Source organism: Onychomys torridus, chromosome 11 (genome assembly GCF_903995425.1).
Source record: "Onychomys torridus chromosome 11, mOncTor1.1, whole genome shotgun sequence".
Taxonomy (NCBI): Eukaryota; Metazoa; Chordata; class Mammalia; order Rodentia; family Cricetidae; genus Onychomys; species Onychomys torridus.
In genome coordinates, this window is record NC_050453.1 from 50,132,474 (window position 1) to 50,146,783 (window position 14,310).

General features: G+C 39.8%; 1 protein-coding gene and 1 non-coding gene across 6 annotated transcripts in view; both read right to left on the bottom strand.

Moving 5' to 3' along the window:
• Window positions 1-14,269, bottom strand: part of Uchl5 (ubiquitin C-terminal hydrolase L5) — a 32,784-nt gene extending 18,515 nt beyond the window's left edge. For 2 of the 5 annotated variants that reach the window (XR_004946210.1, XM_036202647.1), the window contains exons 1-3: window positions 14,038-14,269; window positions 7,858-7,921; window positions 6,453-6,558 (exon numbers count right to left, since the gene is read on the bottom strand). Coding sequence is in view for 3 of the 5 variants with exons in the window: in XM_036202647.1 (XP_036058540.1) it covers window positions 6,453-6,558; window positions 7,858-7,921; window positions 14,038-14,113 (246 nt within the window). In the remaining 2 variants the exon portion in view is untranslated. The remainder of the gene's footprint in view (window positions 1-6,452; window positions 6,559-7,857; window positions 7,922-14,037) is intronic. The other 3 variants (XM_036202646.1, XM_036202645.1, XR_004946211.1) reach the window with 2 other exon arrangements.
• Window positions 12,436-12,570, bottom strand: LOC118593581. The gene has a single exon (XR_004946255.1). It is a non-coding gene; the product is annotated as a small nucleolar RNA U109 (small nucleolar RNA).
• Window positions 14,270-14,310: the final 41 nt, after the last annotated feature.

Consider the following 14,310-nt stretch of genomic DNA (forward strand, 5'->3'; position numbering starts at 1 on the left):
TCTGCAGCTCTCACAGGATTGAGCCTGTATGATAATGAGTATTCAGAGACGGGTAATACCTGGGGCACTCACCAACCTAAGACAGAGAGCCTGTGTGGCCTAGACAGGTATCTCCATGATGGGTAAGGTAACCTGCTGCCGTCCCATGCAACCTAAGTCAGAAGCTCATTTTTTAGTAAAAGGAGGCCTATAGGGCCCTGGCCCCCATTTTGGGTAACTATTGCCTTGCTTGCTGACCTTGACCCTGATATCCTCCCTATGCTAATTCCCTGCAAGATTCCACACTCCTGAATGCTTAAGTTCTTTGTCTGTGTATCCTGCATATTGGGAGTTAACAGCTTAGATGCCAGATTGGAATCGAACGTCTGCCCTCTGGGGTTCTCCCATTGTGCTGTAAGCCTGTATTTAAGACCTCCTCCCTCCTTTAATAAATGGTATTCAGCATTCAAAAAAAAAAAAAAAGGAAAGAAAGAAATTGAAGAAAAAAAAAAAACAAAAAGAATGTATAGAAAAGAAACCCAAATGATAATCTACAAGTAATCTATAGTAAGTCCATGCAGCTTATATTATATAACACACACAATACATGAATTATAGTGACAGCTTATGAATGGGATTTAACAATAAGTGAAAAAAGTATCTCAAAATTACATACAGCATGATACTTTTTATTAAGTTAAAAATTTTACATACATATACCCTTTTTAAAGTTTGTAAAATTACAAAAACAATTTTAAAATGCAAACAAGGAGCCTGGGTAGAGAAGGCTCAGTCAATAAAGAGTCTGCAGAATAAGGACTGTTCAATGCCCAGAACACACAATTTAAAAAAAAAAAACAACCTGGCCTAACAGCCATGCTGAGAACTTCAGTGCTGGGGAAGTAGATAAGTGGATACCTGAGCTCCATGGTCAAACATCCTAGCCTATTTGCTGAGTTCTGGGCTAGTGGGAGATCTTTACTTAACAAAGTAGATTGTGCTTGAGGAATGTGTATGACTGGGCTCTGGCACGCGCGCGCGCGCGCGCACACACACACACACACACACACACACACACACAAATAGAAGGGCAAGGGGTGAATAAGAAACAGAATTCCACACGATGATTATGTTGGGTGGAGAGAGGGAAGATACATATTAGACAACAGTAAGACAGAAGGAAAAAACAAGTTTATTCATATTCTTAGGCATTCACTGTATTTCTTTTAAAAAAACTACATAGCCAAATTTAAAAAGCATGACTGAGCCAATCATAAATTTGCTATAAATCAAGTATAAAGACATACCATGTTCTGTGTATCCTCAGTAAATTAAGAGAAAAAAATAGGCATCAGCAATGTCTTCCTCCTCCATTTTCACAATCTACTCATTATACACTAACGGTGCTAGCTACTTTACCTCATAAGGATTACGTGTATCCAAATCTACGTCCACCTCTATCTACTTTCAGTCTTGTTTACTCTCAACTGGAATTTTATTAATATCTAGGCTTATATTTTACAACATGTCAAGAATGTATTCTTGCAGGGTAACCAAGGTGATTTTCTAAATGAAAATTTGATCATGCTATCCTGAAAAACATTTTACTAGCTTACTGTTATTCACAGAGAACAATCCTAATGAGGGCTGCTGCACACACGAACACACAGTGGCTACGACTGCATGCTTATGACCTATGCAGATCAAGCCAGCCAGCATCCCAGCATGGATGGGAGAGGAGTTCATAAAGTCACATACATATCTGAGGAGCTAATGAAGAAGAGTCAGTTTTCTTCAGGAATGTGGTCCTTTAGAGACTACCCATCCTCTGGCAGATGGTCCTATACCCTTGCACATATAAGCAACATTCAATAGACTCAGTGGGTTTAAAAGCAGAGTACATCAGACTGGGACAGAAATGCGGTTATGAAGGCAGATAAAAGAAGGAAGTGAGTAGAAAGGAATGAGGGGATTTGACCAACACATAATACACGCATGTATGAAATTCTCAAGCAATACAAGTCTCTCAAATAATAGTGTTCAGACTTTTAGAAGTATACTTAAAACAATCCTAATTCTCAGGAATACTGACTTATTGTCCCTGAATCTCAAAGAATATTTGAAAACCCCAGGAAACTTATTTATTTCATTGTATCAATTCTAAAATGTATCACTGATGATGAATAAGCAAACAAACAAGGGAAAGTGTCCATCAACCTAAAATACACTATGTGATCTGTCCCTTTCCTTCAGGTATAATCTGACAGTTGTTCTCTTTTTCTTTTTGTGTAGGAATTGAACGTCCAAATTTTGGCCTGGTCCACAGTGACTGGAATGAAGACAATCTTACTAGTTTTCTTTGCTAACTCAAGTTACTAAGTTTTGTTTAACTTTTTAAAGTAAGCATATGACATTGACAAATTCTGTAAGTGTCCATAAAGGCAACAGAGTGTGCTGCCTGCTTTCTACCATCTGGCATCTGGAACCGTGGTAGAATGACCAAACTCTGGCAATGATCTTGAACCATATAGAAAACTCTGAAATAGCAGACATACACAAAGAAACAGAACTGTTGCCTTGAAGTTTGTGGTCATAAAAGAAAAGAGGAAACTGATTACTTACTGTAAGACCACTGTTTCTCTAAACTGTATCTAGCCTAACCTGATTCTGACTATGTTGCCTACTCAACTTCCTACTTCATGACATCATCTCCCCTTTGCTCTCCGTAGTTAGCTACACCGGCCTTTTAGGATCTTTCAGTAGTTATGCTTCCTTTTACCATGAAGTTGTTGTTAGTCTGGAATAACTCTCAGCCTCTTCCTCTAGGTAATACCTACTTAACCTACAGTTTCAGCTAAACTTCTTACTAAGAACAGATTGTGCAAACCTCCTCAACAAGGTCAAATCCTTTATTTATTCACCCTCAAAAGTTTGACTCCTTGGTCCAACTCTACAGAGGGGTCTTGAAAAGTGATGTCTGAGAAAGATGTCTTTAGATACATAGGGCTTTGTGCCACACTCATATTCTAACAATGTGCCTTGGAGTGGGGACTCTGGGTCAGCATTAACAGCTCTGTCTCCTATGGGCAGAAGACTAAAGTAATCTACATGAAAAACCAATCAGATCTATAAAAACCATTACCACTACAAATCAGTCAGAATTTCCCTAAAGACAATACCCTCCATATAGTGGATAGCTATCCCAGCATTGGCCTGGAAGTTCCAACCCCCATTGAGGCTTCGGTAATGGTCACGCCCACAAGGCAGGGCGGAGGAGGAAGCGGAAGTCCAAGGATCAAGAGGAGGTCTCTCTCGCTTGGTTCCGGGACGCTGGAGGGAGACTGAGCAGAGTTCTCCAGAGAACACCGCCGGACTGCGCCATACCTTTGCCAGACCCTGCAACCTACCCCTTCATTTGTAAGTTACCCCACAGAATAAACCTCCCTTTTAACTAGTGGAGTGGCCTTAATAATTTCACCAATACCTCCATACTGTCAATATGTGTTGAGCGAAAAGTCAGTACGGTCTGTGAAACCACAGCAAAATAGAACTGGAAGTTCCACCCATGGACCTTTCCTGGATTTTGCTTCACATAACTCTCTCCTTTAGTGATTTTTATCTATATACCAGCTCTAGTAAACCATAGCTGGTGAATGTAACACCTTTTGGTGAAATCCCCGAGTCTTTCTAACTATTCAATCAATTCTCTCCTAAAACGCAGAAGAGATGTAGTCAGACAAATAGAAAGGAAATTAGTAAATCATGCCTAGCTGTCAGTTTGTACAAAACTATTACTGCAATGTAATGCTTCAGCCTTCAATATATGATCACATCCAGTTCAAATTCAATTTTTAGATTTCTGAAAATATTCCTACAAGCCTATATGTTCTTCACTGCAAGCCTTTAAAGTCCTTGAAACATAAAATCAAGGATGATGTATTTATGTAATAATTCTCCTCACAGGCTCACATGAAACATAATATTGGGAAACCACTAATTTGACATTTTAAGAATAGTATAGGCCGGGCAGTGGTGGCGCATGCCTGTAATCCCAGCACTCAGGAGGCAGAGGCAGGTGGATCTCTGTGAGTTTGAGGCCAGCCTGGTCTACAGAGCTAGTCCAGGACAGGCTCCAAAGCTACAGAGAAACCCTGCCTCAAAAACCCAAAAAAGAGAGAGAGAGAGAGAGAGAGAGAGAGAGAGAGAGAATAGTATAATAATAGTACAATACAAATAAAATATTAAATTACATTAAGATAGAAATGTAACCCAGGGGGCTGGACAGATGGCTAAGAGCACTAACTGTTCTTCCAAAGGACTAGAGTTTGATTCCCAGCACCTACATGGTAGTTAGCAACTGTCTATAACTTGCTGTGGGATGTCCTTTATGCTGTAAATATATGTTGCTATGATTGATTGATAAATGACAATGCTGACTGGCCAGTAGCCAGGCAGGAAGTATAGGCGGGACAAGCAGAGAAGAGAATTCTGGGAAGAGGAAGGCTGAGGAAGAGATGCCAGCCTGCCATCCAGGGAGCAACATGTAAAGGTAGCAGGTAAAGCCTCGAAACACGTGGCAACACATAGATTAACAGAAATGGGCTGAGTATAAAAGTAAGAGCTAGACAATGGTAGGCCTGAGCTAATGGCCAAGCAGTTTAATTAATATGAGCTTCTGAGTGATTATTTTATAAGCAGTTGTGGGGTTCGTGGGGCTGGGCAGGACTGGAGAAAACTTCAGCTACAATAATTCTAGTCCCAGGGGATCCAATGCCCTCTTCTGGTCTCTGCAGGCAATTCATGCATGTGATACATATGTACACATGCAAGTAAAACACTCACATTCAATTTTTTTTAATCTCAGAAAGTTTTTAAAAAGAATGAAAAAAGAAATAAAATGAATAACTAAGAAAATAATCAAAGAATACCAGATCAATTTATACCACTATATAAATTCTTACTATAGTATCTTTTTGTATCAAGCAGTCTCCTAAACCTTACCAACAGCAAAGTCTCTGGCCAAGTATAGTGGCTCATATCTGTAATCCGAACACTTGGAAGGTGAGACAGAATGCCAAGTTCCAAACCAGTATATGCTACATAGTGAGATTACTACCCCCCCCCAAAAAAAAACCACACCAACAATAAAACCTACTACCACCACAACAAAAACATAGTTAGGCTTGATTAAACCACACATCTTAATCATGTCTTGGTGTTACTGGGCCAAATTTCTTTAGTCATGATAGTTTTAGTTACAAGCAATTCAGTCTCCATTTACCAGATACATACTATATGCCATGTACTATATTTTAAAACAAAATTCTCAACTTTCAGATTTACAGACTAATGTGGAAGAAACAGCAAATACAGACATAGTCAAGAATACAGAGAGAGAGAAACACATAAAGAAAAATATAAGAATTTAACAGTGGCCTGAAGAAAAATATAAGAATTTAACAGTGGCCATCTCTGAAGCAAGAACAATGAACTCTCAGTTTCAATATATTTTTTAAACACTTACAACTTGTATAACAGATACATAGTCTACTTATTACTAAAAGTGGCTAGTTGTGGTCAGTGTGAGATTATAAAGATATTTATGTTCATAACTGTAATCCCATACTATTAGAAAGAAGTGATGTTTTAACTCAATAATAAAAGCGTATTTTCCAGAAAGATCAAAGAAATTCTAACTTCTCTTAAAACTATGAAACTCAGAACTTAAAAGAAAATAGAAAAAGACCAAAAATAAATAAACAAACAGAAGAGAAAAAAGCAGACAGGTCTTACTGTGTAGCCCTAGATGAGCCTGTACTGACCAGTCTGGCCTCCAACTCAGTTCGACCTGCTTGTTTCAACCAGTTCAACATAACTTTTAGAATAACACTTCTAGAGTTTCCATACAGTGTCAAAGAATATCACAGTTACCTAAAAAAATTTTATTACTTCTAACAACATACATATTGAAGTGTAGATTTTCTTCACTTACTTCAACCAAAGCAAACAAAACAGAGACTACATGAGGAAACAGAAGAGACTAATCTATATAGGTGCCATTAACCCAGATATTAGCACATTTAAGATGATTAAAACAATGAATTTTTTTAACCACTTTTAAATTTTGGTTTGGTAAATACAGTTAAATTTTCATTTAAAATATGTTATTTGAGGCTCACAGAATTAATTTGTTATAGAATGGCTGCTTGTTATGGTAGTGGCCCCGAGTTCGTCCATAAGCTACTTATATTAACATGTGACAATCTTGTTAAATTTTAATCCTCTGATCACTTCTTAAATGTCTCAGTTTTACTGTATAATACATTAAATACTAAGAGATAATCAAAAAGTGATTTCTGGAAATAAATGTTAAATGTATAAAGGGACCCACAACAAAAGAAAGTACTAAAACAGACGCAAATACATAGAGTCCCTTGGCTCATGCAATTTTTCAGCAAATCTATAGACCATACCTGCTTGGCAAAAAATATCGTTTCAAGTCTGGAGTCCTGAACCACAGAGCCTGCAGGTTCTTCTCCTGGTTGCCACTTGAAAAGAAATATTAACCCATGAACTGGCCTACAAAATAAAAAACTAAATTAGCAACACCAAAGCCATATCATCAATATATTAAGTCATAGTCAGCTCTTTAACAAAGAGAATACAAATTAACTAAATTAAGTGAATATGAAAAATTTTTAACTAAAACAGCCACTTATACTCATTAGAAAGTTGGCTTGAAACTAAAACCTAGATCATTTAGAACAGAATTATATAAAGTTGTTTTCTCAAATCTGGAGGCAATTTTTTTTATCTTGTATCAACTCACCTTACAAAATAGAAACTGAGTGAGTGTGGTAGCATATGCCTACAAACCCAGCACTTGGGAGGAAGAGGGAAAAAGACCACGAGTTGGAGGCCAGCCTGAGCTACATGTGGCTCTGCCTTAAAGCAAGCAAGGGAAACTGAACATAAAGAACTTTTAAAACTGGAAGCTATTCATTTACATCAAATCCCAGTATGTACAACTAAAGCTCCTATAGAGTATTTATATAAAAACAGCTGTCAGTACACACTTTTACATGATTACTGAATTTATGTATAATCCTCAAATACAGTCTGAATGGCTACTGCCATCTCAGACATAATGAAGTTACTCACTCTTAATAGAATTATAAGAAACATGAAGTCATTATTTAAGATTTCTTATCTTTGACAGCTTCCTTCTCAAAATAAAAAAAAAAAATCTTTACTATATTTTAAAAGACAGTTCAAATGACACCTCTTCACCTTTCCTAATTTCAACCAGAATGAGTCTCTCATCTCTTTCTATGAGGAAGAGAAAAGCGGGAGGAAGAAACTCATCTTTTTCTTACAACTACAAACAGTATAGCAGCTATAAGCACCCATCTCCCCCTTTATTTACTTTCTAGGCTTTTTGTGACAAAGTCTCACTCTACAGCCCAGGTAAGACTTACTACATAGCCAAGCTGGCCTCAAACTTCCTGACAGTCCTTTGCCTCAGCCTCCTAAACTGAGATGACAAAGAATGAGGCAGCCGGCCCAGCGGCCACTTGCCCTTTGAAAAGCCCATCTTGTCCCCATTGGAAGACTCGAAACGAAATGAAATGAAAAGCCATCTGGTCCTCCATTTGTAGCTGCAGCCAATGTTTCCTGTTGGTTTGTTTGTAGAGACAATCTTACAACATAGGCCAGGCTGGCCTGGAACTATCATCACTTGCCAGGATCAAAAACAAACAAACAACAACAACAACTAAATGTACTCAACCTAGGATAATTCAAGTAAAAGGAACAAACAAATCGGAGTGTTTTTAAAAGTGCTGAAATGTAGGTAAATACAACTAAAATTTCACTTACTTTAACTTTTCGAAACTCTCAGGCTCTAGGCTCCATATTTCTTCTACTTGCGCTCCTCGGCAACCTGAAACAAGAAATTATTTTCTTTAGAAAACAAATAACTCATTTTCTCCTTTACCAATAAATAATGCACTAACTAAAAGACACATGCCAGGGCAACAAGACATGACCTATGCAAAAGGTGAAGCTGCTAACACGCCATGTCCCACTGCTGCTTAGTCACTGTGAAAGCATAGTGGTAAAGTTTCAAGTTTATTCACACTGAATCAGCGCCCTGCGACCTCTGCCTTCTAATGTATCTCAGTCCTTGGTTCTTTTTGTTTCTTCCGGTCCTTAACTTCCTTTTTAAATCACTATGTACTTTCTTCTTCATGAAATAACAGCACTTAACTGTAACGCTCAATCTTTAGTTTGGATACATTCCAAGTATAAATATATTCTACTAACCTCTTTCCCTAACCCCAGCACATTCTTCTAAACCACTGGTTTCCACATGGTTATTTTGCTTCCCTGGGAATATACAGCACAATGTCTATAGACTTTTTTTTGGCCACTAGTCTGGAGAGTACAGATGACTTACCACCAGCATCTAGTAGGAAGAGATAATGATAAACATCCCACATTACACAGGACACAAATTATCTGGCTGGGTGAGATAACATACCTCTAGTTTCAGGGACCAGGAAAGCTAAGGCAGGATAATTTGAATACAGGAGTTCAAGGCCAGCCTAGGCAACATAAGGAGGCCTCCAGGATTATCTTACCAATAGTGTTAACCCCAATTAAGAAACCTCATTCTAGAAGAACCATAGTAGTCATGTGGTGGGCACTCAGCCTCTAACTTGCTAAATTTGAATCCTGGCTGGATCAACCATTTACTATGTATGACGTTTTACCTATATCCTCAGCCTCATACAACTGGTGTGAGACACAAATGAGAAAGTAAATAAGACATATTTAATATAATGCCCAACACTGAAGGCCACCAGATGTTAGCTAGTATTACAACATATAAAAATGACTATGCCTACCAGTGTCTCTTTTGTGTAAACTGTTTTGCATAGACACTCTCTAATACCTACAGAATATGACTAACAGAAGAGTATTCAGGATATTAAGCTGTCTGACTGAATTCCCCTACTAATTAAAACCCACATTTGCTTACAGATGTCTAGAAATCTAAAGTTGAGGGAAGACTTTTCAAAGTTAATGAACTACTAATATTTACTAAATATTTTTTGTGTGCCAAGCACAAGTATTATGCCCTGGCAAGGACAGACATTAATATAAGTACTATGATCCAATAGATAACTACATACAAATCAAAGACAGAGCAGGATGTGTATATGAAGAATTCATAGGACATATTCTACAAGTTCAGGGCTGGACAGATCATTCATTACAACTGATGTTTATGAGAACATTTTCATAAGTAACTGAACTAAATCCTATACTGAATGATCATATAATGTCATCCAAAGCAGAACACTCTTCTAACGAGGTTCTAAAATTAAAATGACAGAATTTTTTAAATACTTATGCACTAACATACTATGTTGATACAGTTAGTTCTAAGAACTATAAAACTCCAAATTTCAAAAATATTTTCCTTTTCTTTTTCCTCCCTTAGTTTTACTAATCAACTGAAGTTGACCTTGAACTTGTGATTCTCCTGCATCAGCCTCCCCACGACTGGCCAAGAAAAAAAAAATGTTATATGGTCTGAAGAATGATTTACAGTAGTCATACATCTGGTTTTGAATGAGTGGTTTTATTAAATATATAGCAAGTCAATGTAAATGAACAATCAGTAAATTACAGGTAGATAGTAAAATATCATTAAATTGGCCTCAAGTCCCCAGTTAGTTTCTGCTGGATGCTGTGGATGTTGTGATTGGTTCTTTTACCTGGAAGCCTCACTGGAGGAAACCTCAAAGGGACTTCCCCAGTGGATTTCCACTGAATGTTTTGAGAACCTGATTTGATGGGGTTTAGGTTTGGGAATTTTTAAGATTTATTTATTTTATTATTTTATGTGTTTTGCCTGCATGTATGTATGTGCACCATGTGTACACCTGGTGCTTATAGAAGTCAGACTAGAGCACTGGATCCCCTGGGACTGGAGTTACAGGCAGTTGAGAGCTGCCATGTGGGTGCTAGGAATAGAATTCAGGTCCTCTGGAAGAACAGTCAGTGCTCTTAACTGTTCAGTCAACTAACTCTCCAGGCTATGATGACGCTTTTTCCAAAGTGTTTATTTTTTAACTGTACGTGTGCATACGCATGAGTTCAGGTGTCCTTGGGACCAGAGGATCCCCTGGAGTTGGAGTTACAAGCAATTATAAGCATACATGTTCTTAGCCACTGAGCCATCTCTGCAATCCCAATTTGATGCTTATCTCTCCATCTTTTGCTGTGTGTTTTCTTACTTTAGCTTGTTACATACTTAATAAACCCCAGTATTCCAAACCAAGAGTATGGCTATCAGGAATGAATCTCCAAACTGTAGAGAACAATAATTTTCTTAAAAATACTCACAGAGCACCCTTCCCTATGAAAAATAGTTTGGTGGTGTTCTCCCAAAATGCTGCGAGTGCCTTAAACAACTGCTATGCTATCTTCTAACATATGGCTTCATAACAATTTTTCATTCTCTTGGCATCATTACCAAGTCTACCAAACAGTAGGAATGACTATAGTTTCCACATCCCCCACCAAAAAACTAAAACAAAAACAAAAACACTCCCATAAGTTTTCCTCAACCCCATTCTCAGTTAACCCACTGTATACAAGATCACTGTATACACTATACATACACCATGTGGCTGGTGATGTGAATAAGCAACCTCTCTTAAAAAAAAAAAAAAAAGGACTATATAATTTGAACTTAACTAAGAGCCCTTACTTAGAAACTCACCCTTTAAATGAGCCAGTGCTGCCTGGGGGATCCCAATAATTATAAACAATACTTATGAACCTCCCAAAACTACATTTCTTGTATCAAAGCCAAGTATTAACTTATCTCTTTCCTCAGAACAAAGTAAAATACACCTTAGATGTGATCACCTAATCTCAAGGAACCATATGGGACCCAAGTAATTCACATCTGTATTAAGGTGTTATAGATGAGGAAACTACACCACACTTCCTCTTTTATTGGCAAAGACCTCTGTACCTTGCTACACCTGGATCAACACAGTGAACTAAAAGTATATACTAGCCAGGTGGTGGTGACGCACGCCTGTAATCCCAGCACTCAGGAGGCAGAGCCAGGTGGATCTCTGAGTTTGAGGCCAGCCTGGTCTACCAAGCGAGTTCCAGGGAAGGTGCAAAGCTACACAGAGAAACCCTGTCTCGAACCCCGCCCCCCCAAAAAAGTATATACACAGTAGACATTAGACTAGTCAATGTTAGTAAGTTCATTTCAAAGATCTGCAGTAGTATTCATAATGCAAGCAGACGTTTCACTTTCAAAAGAATTAACTTCCAGGTTGGGCATTTAGCTCAGTGGTAGAGCGCTTGCCTAGCAAGTGCAAGGCCCTGGGTTCGATCCTCAGCTAAAAAAAAAAATTAACTTCCAAACACTATTGTAATACAAGAACTGGGCAGGAAAAAGATGGAAAAATTTGGAAAAAAGTTGAGTTTTCCTTTGAAGGAGCTGATGATATAAACTACCTTCATTTAACTTTTTGCAAAGTTCTTCTACATTGGGAGCCAATCCATTAATTTATTATTTTCCAATGTATATGTGAAACTGAAAACAATAGCTGGTTATGGACTACATTCTTTCTTTTTATTGTGTGTATAAGAGTAATAATGTGCACGTGCCACAGTGAGTGTGTGGAATTCAGAGGACAACTTTCAGGAGGGGTTAGCTCCTACCATGGTTTCTAGGGACGCAACTCAGGTCATCAAGCTTGGGTAGCAAGCACTTTCTGCCCACTTATTTTATCACCAGCCCAGGACTGCAGTATTAACTTAAAAAAATAAATTTATGGCCAGGCGGCGGTGGTGGTGCACTCCTTTAATCCCAGCACTTGGGAGGCAGAGCTAGGCGGATTTCTGTGAGTTCCAGGAAAGGCGCAAAGCTACAGAGAAACACTGTCTCAAAAAACTAAACTAAACTAAACTAAACTAAAATAAAATAAATAAATTTACTTAGGCCACTATCTCTGAAAGTCAACTTTTTAAATGATATTAGTTAAGATTCTGAAGGGCGGTGGATGGTGGTGGCACACACTCCCAGCACTCGGGAGGCAGAGGCAGGTAGAAGATCTCTGTGAGTTCAAGGCCAGCCTCATCTACAAAGTGAGTTCCAAGATAGCCAGGGCTGTTTGTTACACAGAGAAGCCCTGTCTCGAAAAACAAACAAACAAAAGGATTCTGAAGGTAAACCTTATCAGTAACCCTGCAAACACTTCAACTTCAGTGGATGATCAAAACTGATCTAATTTTCTTTCCTATCAAGCCTAGTCTGCTAATTGCACTTTATTAGCAACTCAGGCTAGTAACTAATCGCTTTTGTCTCCTTTCCTGCATTCAGTAAAGCAGCAGTCTTGTTAATAATTTTTTTTCTTTTTATGTAGGAGAAATATACTACCACTCAACCTCTACTGTAAGGTTGACAGCCCTGAGAACTCCTCGTGTAATGTAGCATGTTCTGGATGTATTCCTGCTCCAAAGAGAAGGAGGAGAAGGTACTTCCACATGCAACTTAAAATTGAAATACTATGTAAACACTAACTCCACTTCCTCTGTAGCCCATGACTTAATGTCAGGCCAATCACCCACAAACTTACATTTTCAAAAAGATTTTCTCATCTCATTTTATAACTCTGAACACTATAGGCATAATCACTCTTAATCACAAACTAATTTCATTTTATTTTAATAGTTTTGACCGCCATTCAGGTTTTTGGAGTTAGTCCCCTGTGACTACAGGACAACCCAATCTATACAATATGGTTTATAGTTTAGCAGGACTTTACCTTTCCACCCAAGATCTAGTCTCTTCCCGCCCATTCATTATACCATGTTTTAGTGACTTTGCTAGCTGCTCCTTAAGCTGTGTTCAGATAACTGCACTTCAGATAACTAAATTTAAACTATGCTTCCTTTTGCTCAGCTCCTCCAAGATCTATATGTCTAAAACACTTCCTGTATACCCCTAATGTAAGAACACCTATTACTGTAGTTTGAACTCAGTTCTTCAGAACAGCAATCTGGTAATTCACATTAAAATTTCCCAATCCTTAACTGTATGTCCGAGGTACAGTTGAACATATGCTAGGTAATATTCCAAATATTCAGCCATGTACAAGAAAAAAGATCTACACTAATGTGTGCTCTATCTCTGGCAGAAATTTTAATAAAAGTTAAAAAACAATACTTGAGGAAAAAATTAAAATGAAAAAAAAAAAAAAAACCAGAGTCTGGGAACACGAGGAAAGTAAGGATAAACGTCCTATTGGTTGACTAGTGCGGAAGGAAATAAAGTCGGAAAGAAATTCAGAGGTAAGCATGTGTGGCCTCTAGGCAAGAGCACTACCTCGAGAAAACTCACTTCACCGGAAGCCAAAAAGGAGGGACTAAAAGACCCCGGGGCAGCAGCGTGCAGGCCCGCGTAGTCGGCATCTGCGGCGGTCCGGAAGAGGTGCCCACACATGAAAGGTGAAACTTCAGCTTTGAGAAACTAGACTCTCGAGTTCCCGGGCGCCTGGGGCCTCAGACACCACCCTGGAAAACACACGCCCTAGACCGGCTGCTCCGCACGACCGACGACGGCCTGGGCGATGCACCTGACCACACCGGGGACCGGGAGGCTCCGCAGGGAAGGGGCAGTGGAAAGGGCAAGAGAAGCACGGAGGAGATGCTGAGGGAGGGAGACGGGGAAGGAAGACGCTCGAGTCAATGCCAAGTCGAGTCCCAAGTCCGGAGAAGACAGCAGTGCACCAGGCAGAGGGGATCGTTGCCCTCGTGGTGTGGCTCCCAAGATCACTGCGTAGACGCGGCCGCCCCGGGCCGAGGACGCGGCCGAAGCCCTACTTTCCACGCACGCCGACTCCAGTCCCTGAAGTCACTTCTCCGACGCCGGGCGTCGGTGGCGGCAGGGGACCACCTGGCCCGACGTGGACCTCCTCCCGGAACCCCCGGCCCAGGGACGGTCCCCTTGGTGCTCACCGAATCCTTTAATGAGCTCGGTGAAGACCCCGGGGTCGCTTTCCATGAGACACCACTCCCCGGCATTGCTCGTCATGGCCCCGGCCACACGCCGCCCCACTCCACCTCGCGCGCTCCGAAGCCCCCAGCGCCAGCTGCTACCACCGACCGGCCGCGGACCTCAGCAAAACCCGCCGCCGAGCGTCAACCTCACGTCACCCCGCCTACTTCCCGACAGCCTCCGGGCGCCGTCACCTACAGCGCGACAGAGCGCCGAAAGACGCTCTAGCCACC